At 42.3% G+C, this 20,252-nt stretch overlaps 1 protein-coding gene across 1 annotated transcript in view; it reads left to right on the forward strand.

Annotated features, from left to right (window-relative positions):
* The window catches only part of LOC121276697 (WD repeat-containing protein 70), a 152,949-nt gene that overhangs the window by 103,428 nt on the left and 29,269 nt on the right, over window positions 1-20,252 (forward strand). Inside the window, exon 14 of the mRNA XM_041185241.1 lies at window positions 9,580-9,680. Within this exon, the coding sequence (XP_041041175.1) occupies window positions 9,580-9,680 (101 nt within the window). The remainder of the gene's footprint in view (window positions 1-9,579; window positions 9,681-20,252) is intronic.

Genomic DNA, 20,252 nt, shown 5'->3' on the forward strand with positions numbered 1-20,252 from the left:
GCCTCTCATCTGATGTTTGACGGATTCGCTCTTTCTTGCTGGCTACCATTTTTTTTATATCGGGGGAGCGATACCCGTCAGGATATATAGGCTGTTGGTGTTTGTTGGTTTTAAACAACCTGTGATAAGTCGGCAGCTTGCATTCAGAACGGCATCCATCTTCTTAACATGAGTAGATCTTTCCCATGCAGGGCAGGCGTATTCGGCAGTGGAATAGCAAAGAGCAAGTGCACTGGTTCGTAATGTTTTCGAGCTTGCTCCCCATTTTGTATTAGTGAGCTTATTCAGGATGTTGTTTCGTGCACTCACTTTTGCCTTGGTCTTTTCGATGTGGTTCTTGAAGGTGAGGCATCTTTCAAGGGTGACTCCTAAGTAGATAGGGTGCTCGCAATGCGTCAGTGTTGCTCCACACCAGGTTACTTTAAGCTGGCGTTTGGCTTCATGGTTTCTGAGGTGGAATGCACAAACTTGCATCTTTGATGGGTTTGTGCGAAGGTGGTTTTCTTCATAGTAGGATGTTAATCCCTCCAAGGCCTCAGAAAGCGTTTTCTCCACGGTGTTAAAATCAGGGCTTTGGGCAGTGACACATAAGTCATCAGCATATATAAAACAGCGTGTGACACTGTCTATAGGTTGGTCATTCAGTACTTGCTGAACAATCGTGTGTGTGCTAACAGCTACACTAACAGCCAATGTAAGATAATCAGTTGAGTTCATAAGGAGGCTCATTTGCGCTTGTTAGAAGCAACATACATTCTTATGTTGCCACTTGTTCTTTGCAAACAAAAGAAATATGTACAAACCTTGCGCCTTTTTTGAATTAACTGGGAGTTTGGGGAGCCTATAGTTCTCCATTGCTTTCCCCGTAGCAATGCCTCATTATAGGAGGAGAGATTGGATAGGTTGGGGTTATTTTCCTTAGAACAAAGAAGGCTGAGAGGTGATTTGATTGAGGTGTACAAAATTATGAGGGGAATAGATAGAGTAGATAGGATAAAATTGTTTCCCTTGATGCAGAATTCTAGAACTAGGAGACATAGATTCAAGATAAGTGGCAGAAGGTGTAGGGGGGACATGAGGAAGAACTTTTTCACACAGAGGGTAGTGGGTGTCTGGAATTCGCTGCCCAAGTTGGTGGTAGAGGCAGAAACTTTAAATTCTTTTAAAAAGTACCTGGACCTGCACCTAAAGTGCATTAAGCTGCAGGGCTATGGGCCGGTTGCAGGAAGGTAGGATTAGAAAGGGCACCTGGATGTCCTCGGGCTGGCATGGACAAGATGGGCCAAATGGCTTCCTGTGCTGTAACTTTTCTATAATTCTATGATATGGATGAGCTGGTCAGTTGGGCTGATCAGTGGAAAATGGAATTTAATCCTGATAAGTGTGAGGTGATGCACTTGGGCAGGACAAACAAGGCACGGGAATACATGATGAATGGTAGGACCCTGGGAAGTACTGAGGTTTACATGTCCACCAGCCCCTTAAGGTAGCGGGACAGGTAGATAAGGTGGTTAAGAAGGCATATGGGATACTTGCCTTTATTAGCCGAGGCATAGAATGCAAGAGCAGGGAGGTTATGCTGGAACTGTATAAAACACTGGTTAGGCCACAGCTCGAGTATTGCGTGCAGTTCTGGAATCTGCATTATAGGAAGGATGTGATTGCACTAGAGAGAGCGCAGAGGAGATTTACCAGGATGTTGCCTGCGCTGGAGAGTTTTAGTTATGAGTAGAGTTTGGATAGACTGGGGTTATTTTCCCTGGAGCAGAGGAGATTGAGGGGGGACATGATTGAGGTATATAAAATTATGAGGAGCATAGATAGGGTAGACAGGAAGGAACTTCTCCCCTTGGTGGAGGGATCAATAACCAGGGGCATAGATTTAAGGTAAAGGGCAGGAGGTTTGGGGGGGGGGGGTGTGAGGAAGAATTTTTTCACCCAGAGGGTGATAGAGGCAGAAACCCTCATAACTAAGGCTCCTTCGACGACACCTTCCAAATCCATGACCACTACTGCCTAGATGGACAAGGGCAACAGTTGCATAGGACCACCTGCAAGTTCCCCTCCAAGCCACTGTGGGAGTAATTTATAGGCGCCCTGACAGTAGCTATACTGTAGGACAGAGAATAAATCAGGAGATAATGAGGACATGTAAAAAAGGCAGTACATTAATCATGGATGACTTTAATCTTCATGTGCATTAGGAAAATCAAATTGGCAGAGGTAGACATGAGCAAGAATTCATAGAGTGTATTCGGACAGTTTCTTAGAACAATGTGTTGTGAATCCAGCCAGGGATCAGGCTATTTTGGATCAGATAATGTGTAATGAGGTAGGCTTAATAAATTATCTCAGAGTAAAGGGTCCCCTAGGAAACATGATCATAACATGGTAGAATTTAACATTTGAGTGAGAAACTTGGGTCAAACAACTGTGCTAAACTTAAATAAGGGTAATTACAAAGGAATGAGGACAGAATTGGCTGGAGTGGACTGGGAAAGGAGTTTAGCAGAAAAGATGGTTGATTAACAATGGTAGATGTTCAAGAAAATAGTTCATGACTCAACAAAGATATATCCCAGTGAGGAAGAAGGATTCAAGGAAGGGGGTAAACCAACCATGGTTAACCAAGGAAGTTAAGGACAGTATCAAATTGGAAGAAAAAACATACAATATGACAAAGATTAGTGGTTAGCCAGGTGATCTGGAAAGTTTTATAAGTCAACGATCAATGATCAAAAAAAATAATAAAGAGGGAGAAAATAAACTTTGAGGGTAAACTAGCAAGTAATGTAAAAACAGACAGTAAGAGCTTCTTCAAATATATAAAAAGGAAGAGAGAGGCCAAAGTGAACGTAGGCCCCTTAGAGAATGAGGCTGGGGAAATAACAATGGGGAACCAGGAAATGGCAGAGGAGTTGAATAAATACTTTGCTTCAGTCTTCACGGGAGAAGATACTAATAGCATTCCAAAAATACTAAATAATCAAGGGGCAAAAGCGGGGAAGGAAATACATACAATAACTATCACTAGAGAAAAAGCACTGGGGAAACTAATGGAGCTAAAGGCCGATAAGTCCTCTGGACCTGATGAGTTACATCCTAAGATATTGAAGGAAGTAGCTACAGATGCACTGGTAGTAATCTTCCAAGAACCCTTAGATTCTGGAAAGTGCCAGAGGATTGGAGAACGGCCAATGTAACACATTTATTCAAGAAGGGAGGGAGACAAAAACAGGAAACTATAGGCCAGTTAGCTTAACATCTGTTATTGGGAAAATGTTGGAGTCTATCATAAACAATGTAACAGTAGAGCAATTCGAAATGCATAATCTAATCAAACAGCCTTAGCTTGGGTTCATGAAGGGGAAACCATGCCTAATAAATTCATTAGAACTGTTTGAGGAGGGAACAAGCAGGCTCAATAAAGGGGAACCAGTGGATGTCATATATTTGGATTGCCAAAAGGCATTTGATAAGGTACCACACATCTGGCTACTTAATAAGATAAGAGCCCATGGTGTTGGGGGTAGTATATTAGCATGAATAGAGGATTGGCTAACTGATAAAAGACAGAGCTGGGACAAGGTGGGGGGCATTTTCAGGATGGCAACCTGTAACTAGTGGAGTGCCACAGGGATCAGTGCTTGGGCCTCAATTGTTTACGATATATATGAATGACTTAGATGAGGGAAGTGAGTGTACTATCGCCAAGTTTGTGGATGACACAAAAATAGGTGGGAAGGCAAGTGGTGAGGATGACACATGGAGCCTGCAGAGGGATATCGTCAGGTTAAGTGAGTGAGCAAAAACTTGGCAGATGGAATATAATGTGGGAAAATGTTATGCACTTTGGCAGGAAGAATAGACGAGCCGAATATTATTTAAATGGAGAAAGACTACAGAAAGCTGCAGCACAGAGGGATTTGGGGGTCCTTGTGCATGAATCCCAAAAAGCTAACACAAGTTCAACAGGTAGGAGAGAAGGCAAATGGAATGTTGGCCTTTATTTCAAAGGGAGTAGAGTATAAAAATAGGGAAGTTTTGCTAAAACTATGCAAGGCACTGGCTAGACCCACACCTCAAATACTGTGAACAATTTTGGTCCCCTTATCTAAGGAAAGATATACTGGCATCGGAGGCGGTCCAGAGAAGGTTCACTAGGTTGATCCCGAGTATGGAGGGATTTTCTTATGAGGAGAGGTTGAGTAGGTTGTGCCTGTACTCATTGGATTTTAGAAGAATGAGAGGCGACCTTATTGAAACATATAAGATTCTTAGGGGGCTTGTCAGGGTAGATGCTGAGAGGTTGTTTCCCCTTGTGGGAGAGTCTAGGACCAGAGGGCATAATCTCAGATAAGGGGGCACCCATTTAAAACAAAGATGAGGGGCAATTTCTTCTCTGAGGGTAGTCAATCTGTGGAATTCATTACAGAGGGCTGTTGAGGTTGGGTCGTTAAGTATATTCAAGGCTGAGATATACAGATTTTTAATCGGTAAGGGAATCAAGAGTTAAGGGGAAAAGGCAGGAAAGTGGAGATGAGGATGCCATGATCTCATTGAACGGTGGAGCAGACTTGATGGGCCGAATGGCCTCCTTCTGCTCATACTTCTTACGGTTACCATTCTGACTTGGAAATATATCATTGTTCTTTCACAGTCACTGGGTCAAAATCCTGGAGCTTCCTTCCTAATAGCAATGTGGGTGTACCTACAACACATGGTCTGCAGCAGTTGAAGAAGGCAGCTCACCACCACCACCTCAAAGGCTGTTAGGGATGGGCAATAAATATTGGCCCAGGCAGCAACACGCACATCCCATGGACAAATTGAAAAAAAGCTTCTCTGCTCCCTTGTGGCCATTACAGCCTCTGAACTTGCAATCTCAAAATCTTGCCCTGTGAACTTACTGGGGGTGTTATGACACAGCAGTTGGTAAAGGCTGAGTTGTTTAAAGCCCAGAGGGAAACTTGAAAAACTGTCATAACCTATATTTTCAATTGATATGTTTGAGATGCAGCTCTGAATTCAAAAATGAAACCACTGAGCCTCGAGAGGTTTTTATATAAACTAAATTAAACATTTATTAATTTAACAAGAAACTAAACACACATGTCTACAAATTATTACCATAATAACTTCTAAACAAATCCCCAAATTAATCACTTCCAGGTAAAGCTTCACCAAGGCAAAATAACTCACAGACTTTAAACAGACACCAGGCAAAGCAGTTGACTGTACAAATTCAAAATGAGGTCCCTTGCACTTTGGTTCCTTTGCAGGCACAGTTTAGATCCTAGTTGCTTAGATCTTACATTCCTCTGACCTGCACATACAAAACTCCTTTCTGCTTATACCTAGCCTTCCCTTTGAATGTAAATTCTCATTGTATCCCTCGGTCTTTGAACTCCACCTCTTCTAACAATAAAACCCCTTTCATTGCACCAATTGTATTAGTAATATAAGCACATTGCTTGGTGTGTCCTATCCAGGTGCAAAATTTTACTCCCTCCATTTGAATAGTTTATTCAACAAATGCAAGTATACTCATTACCTTCAGATGACTCTTCTTCTTCTGGGCTCGAAATGTTAACTCTGTCTTTCCCTCCACAGATGCTGTCAGATCTGCTGAGTTTTTCCAGCAATTTTTGTTTTTGTTTCTGATTTTCAGCATCCGCAGTATTTTGCTTTTATCTTTTTACTCTTTACCTTCTAGTTTTAAGTTTATCTGATTAACATCTCAAACTACTATAATCAAAGCACCCAGACTAGGTGGCTTTAATCCAATTAAGCCGCACACAGACACAGACCCGACTACAAGTTTAATTTAAAAATAATTTCTGATAATATTATGCACATTAATATGTCTTCATTAACAGGGTGCCACAACCCGTGGTTTGGTGACCCCTGTGTTAGAGGGTGAGACTGGGGAATCAATAACAGAAAACAAGTATTTTGTTTTGGATTTCTAGCATCCGCAGTTTTTTGCTTTTAACAAGTATATTGTATTTGTCTTCACTGCAGAAGACACAAAAAGCATCCCAAAAAGAGCAGAAAATCAAGGGGCAAACAGGAGGGAGGAACTTAAAACAATTACAATCACTCAAGAAAAAGTACTAGAAAAACGAATGGGACTAATGGCTGACAAGTCCCCTGGATCTAATAACCTGCATCCTAGATTCTTAAGGAATTGGCTGCAGAGATAGTGGATGTATTGGTTGTAATCTGTCAAAATTCTCTAGATTCAGCAAAGGTTCCAGTAGATTGAAAAGCCACAAACGTTACCATTCAAGAAAGGAGGGTGACAGGAAACTGTAGGCCAGTTAGTCTAACATCTGTCATTGGGAAATTATATTTATTATACTACCCTCTTTATGAAAAAGTTCTTCCTCATGTCCCCTCTACACCTTCTGCCATTTATCTTGAATCTATTTTCCCTGGTTCTAGAACTCTCCATCAAGGGAAACAATTTTATCCTGTCCACTCTATCTATTCCCCACATAAAAGGCTACTCGACAAGATAAGAGCTCCCGGTGTTGAGGTAACATATTAACATGGATAACTAACTGACAATAAAGTTGTGCTAAATGTGTCATTTTCAGCTTGACAAACTAGCTAGTGGAGTGTTGCAAGGATCATTGCTGGGGCCTGAGCTATTTATTATATTAAGTAATAATTTATTATTTATTTATTTATTGTGTAAATGGCCTGGATGAAGAGACCAACTGTCTTGTAGCCATATGTGCAGGTGATTCGAAGATGGATAGGAAAGCAAGTTGTGAGAATATAAAGAGTCTGCAGAGGGATAAAGATAAGTGAAGTGAGTGAGCAAAAATTTGGCAGATGGAGTATAATGTGGGAAAATGTGAGGTTGTCCACTTTGGAATGAAGAATAGGAAAGCAAGGTATTATTTAAATAGAGAGAGACTGCAGAATGTTGTAGTAGAGCGGGATCTGGGTGTTCCTGTGCATGAATCACAAAGTCAGCATGCAGGTGGAACAAGTAATTAGGAATGTGAATAGAATGTTGACCTTCATTGCAAGGGGGATAGAGTATAAAAGCGGAAGAGTATTGCTACAGTTGTACAGGGCATTTGTGAGACTGCACCTGAAGTACTGTGTACAGTTTTCATCTCCTTACTTAGTGGAGGATATATTTGCATTGGAAGCAGTTCAGAGAAGGATCAGTGAACTGATTATTGAAATGAGAGGTTTGCCTTATGAGAAAAGTATGAGCCTATATTCATTGAAACTTAGAAGAATAAGAGGGATCTCATTGAAACGTTTAAAATTCTGAGGGGGTTTAACAGCATAGATGCTGAGAGAATGTTTTCCCCTGTGGGGAAACCTAGAACGAGGAAGGACAGTTAAAAAAAATTAGGGGCCCCCCATTTAAGATGGAGTTGAGAACAAATTTTTTCTCTGAGGTTGTTAGTGTTTGAAATTCTCTCCCCCAGAGGGCAGCAGAGTGTGGATCTTTGAATCTATTCCAGGCTGAGTTAGACAAATTTTTGATTGACGGTGTCAAGGATTATGGAGAGCAGGCGAGAAAATGCTGTTAAGGCCAGAATCAGATCAGCCATGATCTTATTCAGTGGCAGAGCAGGCTTGAAGCAGGAAATGATCAACTCCTGCTCATATTTTTTATAAAAACAAAAAACTGCAGATGCTGGAAATCCAAAACAAAAACAGAAATACCTGGAAAAACTCAGCAGGTCTGGCAGCATCGGCGGAGAAGAACAAAGTTGACATTTCGAGTCCTCATGACCCTTCAACAGAACTAAGTAAAAATAGGAGAGGGGTGAAATATAAGCTGGTTTAAGGTGGGGGGGGTAGGGAGAGAGAAGTGGGGGGAGCGTTGGTTGTAGGGACAAGCAAGCAGTGATAGGAGCAGATAATCAAAAGATGTCACAGACAAAAGAACAAAGAGGTGTTGAAGGTGGTGATATTATCTAAAAGAATGTGCTAATTAAGAATGGATGGCAGGACACGCAAGTTCACCACACCCCCACTAGAGCTATCTGTACCTTGCGTGTCCTGCCATCCATTCTTAATTAGCACATTCTTTTAGATAATATCACCACCTTCAACACCTCTTTGTTCTTTTGTCTGTGACATCTTTTGATTATCTGCTCCTACCACTGCTTGCTTGTCCCTAGAACCACCCACCTCCCCCACTTCTCTCCCCCCACCCACCCCCCACCTTAAACCAGTTTATATTTCATCCCTCTCCTGTTTTTACTTAGTTCAGTTGAAGGGTCATGAGGACTCGAAACGTCAACTTTGTTCTTCTCCGCCGATGCTGCCAGACCTGCTGAGTTTTTCCAGGTATTTCTATTTTTGTTTTTTCATATTTTTTATAATATTATGATGATTTTATACAATGGTTGTTGGGACTAGGACACAACCCTCTTACAGTGATCTCCTAGGGCTGTGGTGATTGACATCCAAGAACTACAACCATCTTCCTTTGTGCTTGGTATAACACCAACCAGTGGCGAGTGTTCCCTTGATTACCATTGATTTCAGTTTTGCTCAGGCTTCTTGATGCCACGCTCGGTCAAATGCTAACTTGATGTCAAGGGTAGTCACTCTCAGCTCACCTCTGGAGTTCAGCTCTTATGTCCATGTTTGGAGCAAGGCTCTAATGAGGACAGAAGCAGAGTGACCCTGTTAATCCATGCTAGTTTATTATCTCATTCTCCATGGGCCCTTATCTTGAATATTAACTTTTTGTGTGACACCTTTTCAAATGCCTTTTGGATAGTCAAGTATGCTACATCTGTTGGTTCCCTTTTTCTACCCTACCAGTTTCATTACAAGCTCAAAAAACTCAAATAAATTTGTCAAACACTATTTCTCTTTTGTTAAACCATGCAAACTGAATGTGATTTATTGTGTAGTGATTTTCTGAGTGCATTGTGAAGTGTTCCTTAAATAATTTCCAGCATTTTCCTGACATTTTCTGTCAGGCTAACTGTAACTTCCAATCTGCTGGGACCATTCTAGAATGGAGAGAATTTTAGAAATTCTAACCATTGCATCCACTTTCTCTGCAGCTGCCTCTTTTAAAACACTAGGCAGTAGCCCATCACATCCTGGGGATTTGTCAGCTTTTATCCCTTAGGCCCCTCTAACACTTTTTCTCTAACTCCATGGCTCTTGTGAATCCCCCTTTCCCTTGCTACCGCCATTGATGGCTGTGCCTTCAGCTGCTTATGCCCCAGTCATTGGAGCTCCCTCCCAACACCTCTCAGCTTCATCAACTTTATCTACTCCATTAAGACCCACCTTAAAACTCTGCTCTGATCATTTTTGTTCTGCTTACCACTTCCTAATATCTCTGTCCTGGATGTTTTTTGTCTCTTCTTCCACCTTTGTGAAATACCTTAAGATGTTTCTGTATGTGGAAGATGGTTTCTGAATGCAAATTGTCAAGTTTCTCATCTTTGCTGTCTACATCTGGATCTCTCTTACACATTCCAAAGCATTCTCAGCACTATCTAATATGGCTGTGGGGTCCCTCTCTGGACAGTGAAGGTTGTTCCATGCTCAGTACATTTTCTGTTCATTTTTCAGAGTGTTATTCGGTGCTTGTGGCACCCAAAGCTGAACCAGATCATGGTGGGGACAGGAAATGGATTGGCAAAAGTCTACTATCATCCAGTCAAGAGCCAAAGGTAAAAGGTGATTGTTCAAGTAGCTTGCAATTGGGATGGGAACAGACTGTATATAATCTTAACATTGTGTACATGGCTTTGTGTCTCTTCCCGAGTGTGTGCTAAGCGAGTGCCCCCCTCTGGAGTGTTTCCAAAATTCAACCTTGAGCATCACTGGCAAGGCCAGCATTAATTTCTCATTTCTTGTTGCTCACCTAAGATGGTGGTGAGCTGCCTTTTTGAACAGCTACAGCCACCTGGTGTCACTACACCCACAGTGCTAAGGGAGTTCCAGGATTTTGACGCAATGGTAGTGAAGGAATGGCGATACAGTTCCAAGTTAGGATAGTGAGTGACTTGGAGGGGAACTTGCAGCAGGTGGTGTTCCCATGCTCTTGCTGTCCTTGTCCTTCTGGGTGGGAGAGGTCAGGGGTTTGGGAGGCAGTGTTACATTTGCTAACTTCTAAGCTGGCACTTTTCCAGAATCTTGGAAACTTTGGAAAATCAAAACCAGTGCACTCAGTATCTCTGCTGCTATTGCGGGCGGTGGTGGCATAGAGGTATTGTCGCTGGAGTAGTGATCCAGAGACCCAGGGTAAAGTTCTGGGGAACCGAGTTTGAATCCCCCACAGCAGATGGTAGAATTTGAATTCAATAAAAATCTGGAATGAAAAGTCTAATGATGACCATGAAATGATTGTCAATTGTCGTAAAAAGCCATCTGGTTCACTAATGTCCTTTAAGAAAGGAAATCTGCTGTCCTTACCCAGTCTGGCCTACATGTGACTCCAGACCCACAGCAATATGGTTGACTCTGAACTAGGGCAACTAGGGATGGGTAATAAATACTGGCCCAGCCAGTAAGGCCTAGCGCCCATGAACGAATTAAAAAAAAAATCTCTTTTTAAAACTGTAGATTATGTATGCGCTGGCTCGCCAAAGGAGCAGCTTACCAAGTGCCACTCCCCAGCCTCTCCCTGGAGCCCTGTACATTCTTCCTTTCCAGATATGATCCATTATGTTAAATTAAAATAAATGTATGCCCTCTTGTTTTTGATCCTCTCACCAATGGGAAGTTTTTCCCTATCTGTCCAGGCCCATCATGATTTTGAATACCTTTATCAAATCTGCTCTCTACCTTCTCTTCCCCAAGAAAAACAGCCTCAACTTCTCCAATCTTTCGATGCAACTGAAGATTCTCAGGGAGAATGGACCCATTGTCATGAATCTTTTCTGCATTCTCTCTAATGCCTTCACAATCTTCCTAGAGTGTGGTGCATAGAGCTGAACACAATATTGAGGCCAAACCAGTGTTCTATACCCTAACCTTCCTTGCTTTTTTTTAATGGAATGGGTGTCGCTCGTTAAGTCAGCATTTATTGCCCATCCCTAATTGCTCTTGAGAACTGAGTGGCTTGATAGGCCATTTCAGAAATACCAGAAGTGTTGGGGAAGACAGGGTTTAGTGAGAGGCAGGAACTGAAAGAAATCAGTATTAGTAGGGAAATGGTATTGGGGAAATTGATAGGATTGAAGGCTGATAAATCCCCAGGGCCTGATAATCTACATCCCAGAGTACTTAAGGAAGTGACCCTAGAAATAGTGGATGCATTCTTGGTCATCTTCCGAGATTCCATAGACTCTGGAACAGTTCCTACAGATTGGAGGGTAGTTAATGTAACCCCACTATTTAAAAAGGGAGGTAGAGAGAAAACAGGGAATTATAGACCAGTCAGCCTGACGTCAGTAGTGGGAAAAATTCTGGAGTCCATTATAAAAGATTTAATAGCTGAGCACTTGGAAAACAGTGGCAAAATTGGAGCGAGTCATCGTGGATTTACGAAAGGGAAATCATGCATGACATATCTACTGGAATTTTTCGAGAATGTAACTAGTAGAGTTGATGAGGGGGAGCCCAGTGGATGTGATTTATTTGAACTTTCAGGAAGTTTTCTACAAAGTCCCACATAAGAGATTAGTGTGTAAAGTTAAAGCGCATGGGATTGGGGGTAGTGTATTGAGATGGATAGAAAACTGGTTGGCAGGCAAGAAACAAAGAAGGAACAAACGGGTCTTTTTCTGAATGGCAGGCAATGACTAGTGGGGTACCGCAGGGATTGGTGCTGGGACCCCAGCTATTCACAATATATATTAATGATTTGGATGAGGGAACTAAATGTAATATCTCCAAATTTGCAGCTGACACAAAGCTGGGTGAGTTGTGAGGTGGATGCAGAGATGCTTCAGTGTAATTTGGACAAGCTGAGTGAGTGGGCAAATGCATGGCAGATGCAGTATAATGTGGATAAATGTGAGGTTATCCACTTTGGTGGCAAAAACAGGAAGGTAGATTATTATCTGAATGGTTATAAATTGAGAGAGGGGAATGTGCAATGAGACCTGAGTGTCCTCGTACACCAGTCACTGAAGGTAAGCATGTAGGTACAGCAGGCGGTAAAGAAGGTAAATGGTATGTTGGCCTTCATAGCAAGAGGATTTGAGTACAGGAGCTTGCTGCAATTATACAGGGCCTTGGTGAGACCACACCTTATCTCCTTATCTGAGAAAGGATGTTCTTGCTGTAGAGGGAGTGCAGTTAAGGTTTACCAGAGATTCCTGGGATGGCGGGACTGACATATGAGGAGAGATTGAATTGATTAGGATTATATTCTCTGGAGTTCAGAAGAATGATGTGGGATCTCATAGAAACCTATAAATTACTAACAGGACTTTACAGGGTAGATGCAGGAAGGATGTTCCCAATGGTCCAGAACCAGGAGTCACAATCCGAGGATATGGGGTAGACCACTAAGGACTGAGATGAGGAGAAATTTCTTCACCCAGAGAGTGGTGAGCCTGTAGGATTCGCTGCCACAGAAAGTAGTTGAGGCCAAAACATTGTATGTTTTCAAGAAGGAGTTAGATATAGCTCTTGGGGCGAAAGAGATCAAAGGGTATGGGGAGAAAGCTATTGAGTTGGATGATCAGCCGTGATCATAATGAATGGTGGAGCAGGCTCGAAGGGCTGAATAGCCTACTCCTATTTTCTATTTCAGAGGGCATGGGCAGATTTCGTCAGATGGGTTTTTCATGGTCATCGTTAGACTTTTAATTCCAGATTTTTTAATCGAGTTGAAATTTCACCATCTGCTGTGGTGGGATTTGAACCCGGGTCCACAGAACATTACCCTGTGTCTCTGCCTAGGCCAGTGATAATACCACTATGCCGTCACCTCCCCTCTATGTGTGTTTCCTACCAAGCTCCCTAAATTCTGACTGCAGGACCACATCCCTCTTTCTGCCTTTGTCATCAGTACTATTGTAGAGCATCTAAAGACACTTGATACAGAGTCCACTGTAAGTGAATCAAGCAGCAGTTTATTTGATAGAAGTATGCATACAGGAGAAAGCACCCTCAGATTGCTCTGAGAGGCTACTCAAAGTTGCATCAAAGATGTCTTTTGATGATCTGCTTCTATCACTGCTTGTTTGTCCCTACAACCACACCCCCCCCCCCCCCTCCACCTCTCTGTCTCTCTATATCTCCGCCCCCCACACACACACCTTAAACCAGCTTATATTTCAACTCTTTCTTGGACTCGAACTCAAGTTCTGTCGAAGGGTCATGAGGACTCGAAACGTCAACTCTTTTCTTCTCCGCCGATGCTGCCAGACCTGCTGAGTTTTTCCAGGTAATTCTGTTTTTGTTTTGGATTTCCAGCATCCGCAGTTTTTTGGTTTTTATCAATTTATCCCACCCTGACTCAAATGTCACATTGCTTCCTCCAGCAATTCTTTTTACTGCAAACTAAATCTTATACCAGCAATTTGGTCAAGCCTGAGTATCCCTTTTCAATGTGGTACATGACTGCTGGCTGTTCACCATCCAACAACCTCCCAACCTCCAGGGTGCTCTGTGGCCTATCAATGACATCCTTGACCCTGACAACAGTGAGACAACATACCATCTTGGATTCATGTCTAAAGTACCTATCTGTTTCCCTACCAAGCCTCCTATTGCTCTTCTAGTCTTTTTCGTGCCAACCCTATGCAGCTGAACCAGCTGTGGTGCCATGGACTTGGCTCTGGCTGCACTCCTCAGAGGAACCAATACTGGTTGGAGAGTGAGATGCTTTCAGGGGACCCCTGCACTACCTGCCTGTTTCTTAAACGCACAAAAACATAAGAATTAGGAATCGGAGTAGGCTATTTGGCCCCTTAGGTCTGCTCTGCCATTTGATAAGATAATGGCTGATCTGATTGCGGTCTCAACTCTACTTTTCTGCCTACCCTCCATAATCCTTGTCTCCCTTATCAAAAATCTAACTTGGCCTTGAATATTATTCAATGACCCAGCCTCCACTACTTTGTGGGAGAGAATTCCAGAGACTAATGACACTGGGAGAGAACAAAATTTTCATCTCCATTTTAAAAGGGAGACCCCTCATTTTTAAACTGTGTCCCCTAGTTCTAGCCTCTCCCGTAAGGCCAGACATCCTTTCAGCATTCACCTTGTTAAGTCCCTTCGAGATCTTACATGTTTCGATAAGATCACCACCTCATTCTTCTAAACTTCTATGGATACTGGCCCAAACTGTCCAACCTTTCCTCAAGATAACCCCCTCCTCCCAGGAATCAGTTGAGTGAACCTTCTCTGAGCTCATAATGCAACTCTGTCCTTGCTTAAATAAAGAGACCAAAACTACACACAGTATTTGACATGCAGTCTCACCAATGCCCTGTATAACTGAAGCAAAACATCCTTATTTTTATGTTCAATTCCTTTCATAATAAAGGATAACATTTCATTAGCCTTCTTGCTTACATGCTGTACCTGCATACTAACTTGTTGTGACTCATGCATGAGAACACCTAGATCCCTCTGTACCTCAGAATTCTGCAGCTGTTCTCCGTTTAAGTAATACGCTGCTTTTTTATTGTTCCTGCCAAAGTGAATCTGATTGCGGTCTCAACTCTACTTTTCATTTCTTCACAACTTCGCATTTTCCCACATCACACTCCATCTGCCAGGTTTTTGTCCACTCACTCAGCCTATCTATATCTATCTGCAAACTCCTTATGTCTTCTTCACAACATACGTTCCTACCTACCTTTGTGTCATCTGTAAATTTAGCTACCATGCCTTCATTCCCCTCATCTAAGTCATCAATATAAATTATAAAAAATTGAGGCCCCAACACAAACCCCTGCGGCACTCCACTTGTCACATCCTGCCAATCAGACAAAGACCTATTTATGCATACTCTCTGTTTTCTGTAAGCCACCGGCCAGCCAATCTTCTATCCAAGCTAATATGTTAACACCTACACCATGAGCTTTTATTTTCTTCAATAACTTTTGATGTGGCACCTTATCAAATGCCTTCTGGAAATCCAAATACATTACGTCTACTGGCTCCCCTTTATCCACAAGACATGTTACTCCTTTAAAGAACCCTAATAAGAACATAAGAAATAGGAACAGGAGTAGACCATTCGGCCCCTTGAGCCTGCTCCGCCATTCAATAAGATCATGGCTGATCTTCTTGTGTTTCGATTTCCACATTGCAATCTAAACCTGATAACTTTGATTCCCTTGCCTAACAAGAATCTATCTACCTTCCTTAAAAAATATTCAGTGACCTCACTTCCACCACCACCTGAGGCAGAGAGTTCCAAAGTTGCACAACCCTCAGAGAAAAAATTTCTCCTCATCTCTGTCCTAAAAAGGCGACCACTAATTTTAAGACAGTGCCCCCTTGTTCTGGACTCACTCACAAGAGGAAACATATCCTTTTGATGTCTACCTTGTCAAGGCTGTTCAGGATCTTGTGTACTTCAATCAAGTCGCCCCTCACCCTTCTAAACTCCAGTAGAAACAAGCCCAGTCTCTCCAACCTTTCCTCATAAGACAATCCACTCATTCCAGATATCAATCTAGTAAACTTCCTTTGAACCATCTCCAATGCATTTCCAACCTTTCTTAAATAAGGAGGCCAAAGCTGCACACAGCATTCGAGGTGCGGTCTCACCAATGCCCTGTATAAATGAAGTATAACACCCATACTTTTATAACAAAAAAAAAAATCTGGAAAAACTCAGCAGATCTGACAGCATCTGCGGAGAGGGATGACAGTTGACATTTCGAGTCTGTATGACCTGCTGGAACTTTTATGTTCAATCCCACGTAATAAAGGATAGCATTCCATTAGCCTTCTTAATTACTTGCTGTAGTAAATTGGTTAAACATGATTTTCCTTTCACAAAACTATGCTGACTCGTCCTGATTACCTTGAGTTTTTCTAAGTGCCCAACTGTTACTACTTTAACGATAGATTCTAACACCTTTTCCACAGATGTGAAGCTAACTGGCCTGTAGTTTCTTGTTTTCTGCCTCCCTCCCTTCTTGAATAGAAACGTTATTTTTGTTACTTTTCAATCTGATTTAACCTTTCGAGAATCTAGGCACTTTTGGAAAATTAAAACCAGTGCATCAACTACCTCATTGGCCACCTCTTTTAAGATCCGAGGAGGAAGTCTATCTGGACCCAGAGATTTATCAGCTCACAGCTCCATCAGTTTGCTCGGTGCTGCTTCCCTAGTGATTGTAATTTCACCAAGTTCCTCTCTCCCCTCCATCTCCTGATATACAGGTATTACTGGAATGTTTTTGTGTCCTCTATATTGAAGATAGAAGGAAAATATTTGTTCATTTTATCCACCTTTTCCTTATTGTCCGCTATAAACCACCCCCCCCCAACCCCCACTCTCACTTGAGGACGAACACTCATTATACTTCTTTTTAAATTCTTCTATGGGATGTGGACATCGTTGGCAAGGCCAGCATTTGTTGCCCATCCCTAATTGCCCTTGAACTTAGTGGCTTCTTAGGCCATTTCAGAGGGCAGTTAAGAGACAACCACATTCTTGTGGGCCCGGAGTCACGTGTAGGCCAGGCCAGGTAAAGATGGCAGATTTCCTTCCCTGGACATTAATGAATCAGATGGGTTTATACAACCGTCAAAGATAGTTTCATGGTCACCTTGCTGAGACTAGTTTTATATTCCTGACTTGTTAACTGAATTGAAATTCCACCAACTGTTGCGGTGTAAGATTTTTGGATTCGGGCCCACAGATACCTAAATAAACAGTCAACTAGTCATAAGTAATTTTAAGATGGTTTATTGAGAAACAACAGTTTAGATATGATACATTAACTAAGACGGAAAAAGCGATACAACCCATAACAGTTGAGAACAGTTTACTGATCGCAGAGAACAACAGGACGGTCAGTACAGACTGTGTTGATCTCAGTATCTTGTGATAACAGCATCCTGCTCTCTAGTCGAAGTGTTAGGAAACTCTTCCCTCAATCTTCCTCCTCCTCCGGTCCGTCTTCTGTCTGAAGAAGACAGCTGCCCAATGAGCACTGCCGCCTCACCAGCACTTCAGCAGGACTCCACCAGGGCACCGCCCTGTGCCTGGGCACTTGTTAATATACCCTTTTTCTGGGGGCTAGCAGCTTACTCAGTGTCAACCACCTATCCAAACCCTTCTGACCAATGGATACAAGGCATGTACCCAAACTGTCAGGGTGTTTACTAGCCCCCCTGATCATTACCCTGCTCGAGGTCAGATTTTTGGTTTTTATCATGTTGAGTGTCATACCCTGGTCCTTTCTAAACACTTGCTTAGATAAGGGGATACACAAGACACCATCCAACCAGATTACGAATGACAACATGGCAGCCTGAACTAAGTGACCTTGCTGTTTGCAAAGACTGCTCAGAGGTCAGAACGTTTAGAAATTTCCTTTCCAGAGAGCGAATCAATGCTGTATATCAAATCCTTTAAAGGTTCTGTTATGCAGAAATTACCAGTTTATTAAAGACCGCAGTTTGCTATAGCGGTGGGATTTGAACCCATGGCTCCAGGGCATTAGCTTAGGTCTCTGGATTATTGTCTAGCGACATTACCACTATGCCACAAACTCCCCACATACTACTTCTTTTCCCTTTTAAAATACCTGTTGAAACTCTTGCTTTCCGTTTTTACATTTTTAACTAGCTTCACCTCAAAATTTCTTTCTCCTGATTAACCTCACAGTATCTTCACAGTATCACAGTAACTTTACAGTGCAGAAGGAGACTATTTGGCCCATCAAGGCTGCACTGGCTCTCTGAAAGAGCATTCCACCTAGTCCCATTCCTGTGCCTTATCCCCGTAACCTTGCACATTCTCTCTTTTCAGGTAGGAATCCAATTCTCTTTTGAAATACCTCAATCGAACCTGCCTCCACCACCCTTTCAGGAAATTTGTTCCAGACTCTAACCACCCTCTTGGTGAAAACATTTTTCCTCACATCACATTTTGCCAATTATTTTGAATCTGTGCCCTCTCGTTCTTGATAATCTCTTGAGTGGGAACAGTTTCTCACTATTTACCCTGTCCATTCCTCTCAGGATCTTGAATACCTCTATCAAGTCTCCTCTCAGCCTTCTTTCTCCAAGGAAAGGTGTCCCAACCTTGCCTATCTATCCCTAGAATCATTCTTGTGAATCTCCTGTACTCTCTCTAGTGCCTTCACATCCTTCCTCAAGTAAGGCATCCAGCATTGGACGCAGTACTCCAGATGATGCCTAACTAGCGTCTTATACAATTCCAACATGACACCTTACTCTTGTACTCAAAGCCCCTATTAATAAAGCCTAAGATGCTATATGCTTTATTAACTGATCCCTCAACATGACCTGCCATCTTCAATGACCTATGTAGGTATACATAGAGGTCCCTCTGTTGTTGCACCTCCTTTAGAGGCTATCCCTTTATTTTATGCTGTCTCACCATATTTTTCCTACCAAAACAAATCACCTCACACTTCTCTGCATTGAACTTAATCTGCCACTTGTCTGCCCAATCCACCAACATATCTATGTCCTCTTGAAGTTCAAAACTATCCCCATCACAGTTGACAACATCTTTGTATCATCTGGAAATTTTTAAATCATGCTCTGACACCACAGTCTAGGTCATTAATATATATCAGGAAGATATATATCAGGAAGAGCACGGGACCTAATACTGACCCTGAGGAACTCCACTACAAACCTTCCTTCAATCTATAAAGCAACCATTTATCACAATTCTCTGTTTCCTGTCACTCAGCCAATTTCTTATCCAAGTGCCTACATTCCCTTTTGTTCCATGACCTAGAATTTTGCTCTCAAGTCTGTTGTGTGGCACTGTATTGTGTGGCAATGCCTTTTGAAAATCCGTTTGCACCACACCAACAATGTTTCCCTTATCAACCTTCTCTGTTAACTTCTCAAAAATTCCAGCAAGTTAGTTAAACATAATTTTCATTTAATGAATCCATACTGGCTTTCCTTAATTACCCTGCACTTGTTTATTCATTCACGGAATGTGGGCGTCATTGGCTAGGCCAGCATTTATTGCCCATCCCTAATTTCCCTTATTCAGAGGGTAGTTAAGAATCAACCACATTGCTGTGGGCCTGGAGTCACATGTAGGCCAGACCAGGTAAGGACAGCAGATTTCATTCCCTAAAGGACATTAGTGAAACAGATGGGTTTTTACAACATTCGACAATGGTTTCATGGTCATTAGTAGGCTTTTAATTCCAGATTTTTATTGAACTCAAATTCCAACATCTGCCGTGGCTATGTGATTATCGATTTTATCCCATACTATAATTTCCAGAAGTTTCTCTATCACTGAGGTCAAATGACTGCTCTGTAGTTACCAGCTTTATTCTGGTGCAAGGATGTAACATTCGCAGTTCTCCAGTCTTCTGGTACCTCCCCTGTGTCTAAGGAAGACTGGAAGGTTATCACTAGTGCCTCTGCAGTTTCCACCCTCACTTCCCTCAGCACCATTCGATTCATCACCTTCTCAAGGGTAACTAGGGATGGGCAATAAATGTTGGCCCAGCCAGCGAAGCCCATATCCCATGAATGGATTCAAAATAAATCTCACCCAGTCCTGGTAGCTTATCTATTTTAAATAAAAATAGCCTTTCCAACACCGCCTTCCTCTCAATTGTAAGTTCTACTAGTGTACCAGTTATGTCCTCTCTCACCTCGGCCTGGGTAGCATCCTCTTCCTTTGTAAAGTACTCATCTATCACCTGTGCTATTTCTCCCGCCTCCACATGCAAGACCCCTTTTTTGTCCCTAATTGGCCCTACTCTTTCTTTTACCACCCTTTTATTATTTACATGCTTCTGGAAGACCTTGAAATTCCCTTTTATGTTCGCTGCCAGCCTCTTTTCATGCTCTCTCCTTGCTTTTCTTATCAGTTTCTTCACTTTTCTGGTCCTTCTATATGCAGCCTGATCCTCCATTGTATTTTCTACCTGACACGTCTGCGCACTTCCTTTTCATCTTAACCTCTACCTCTCTCGTCATCCAGAGTGTTCTAAATTTATTTGTCCTACTTTTGCCCTTCAAGGGAATATACCTTGACATTACCTGCAATACTTTGTCTTTGAAGGTGGCCCATTGTTCAGCCGCCGTCTTCTGCCAACGTTTGATTGCAATCCACTCGACTCAGATGCATTCTCATCCCATCGAAG

This window comes from Carcharodon carcharias, chromosome 4, assembly GCF_017639515.1.
Source record: "Carcharodon carcharias isolate sCarCar2 chromosome 4, sCarCar2.pri, whole genome shotgun sequence".
Classification (NCBI taxonomy): domain Eukaryota; kingdom Metazoa; phylum Chordata; class Chondrichthyes; order Lamniformes; family Lamnidae; genus Carcharodon; species Carcharodon carcharias.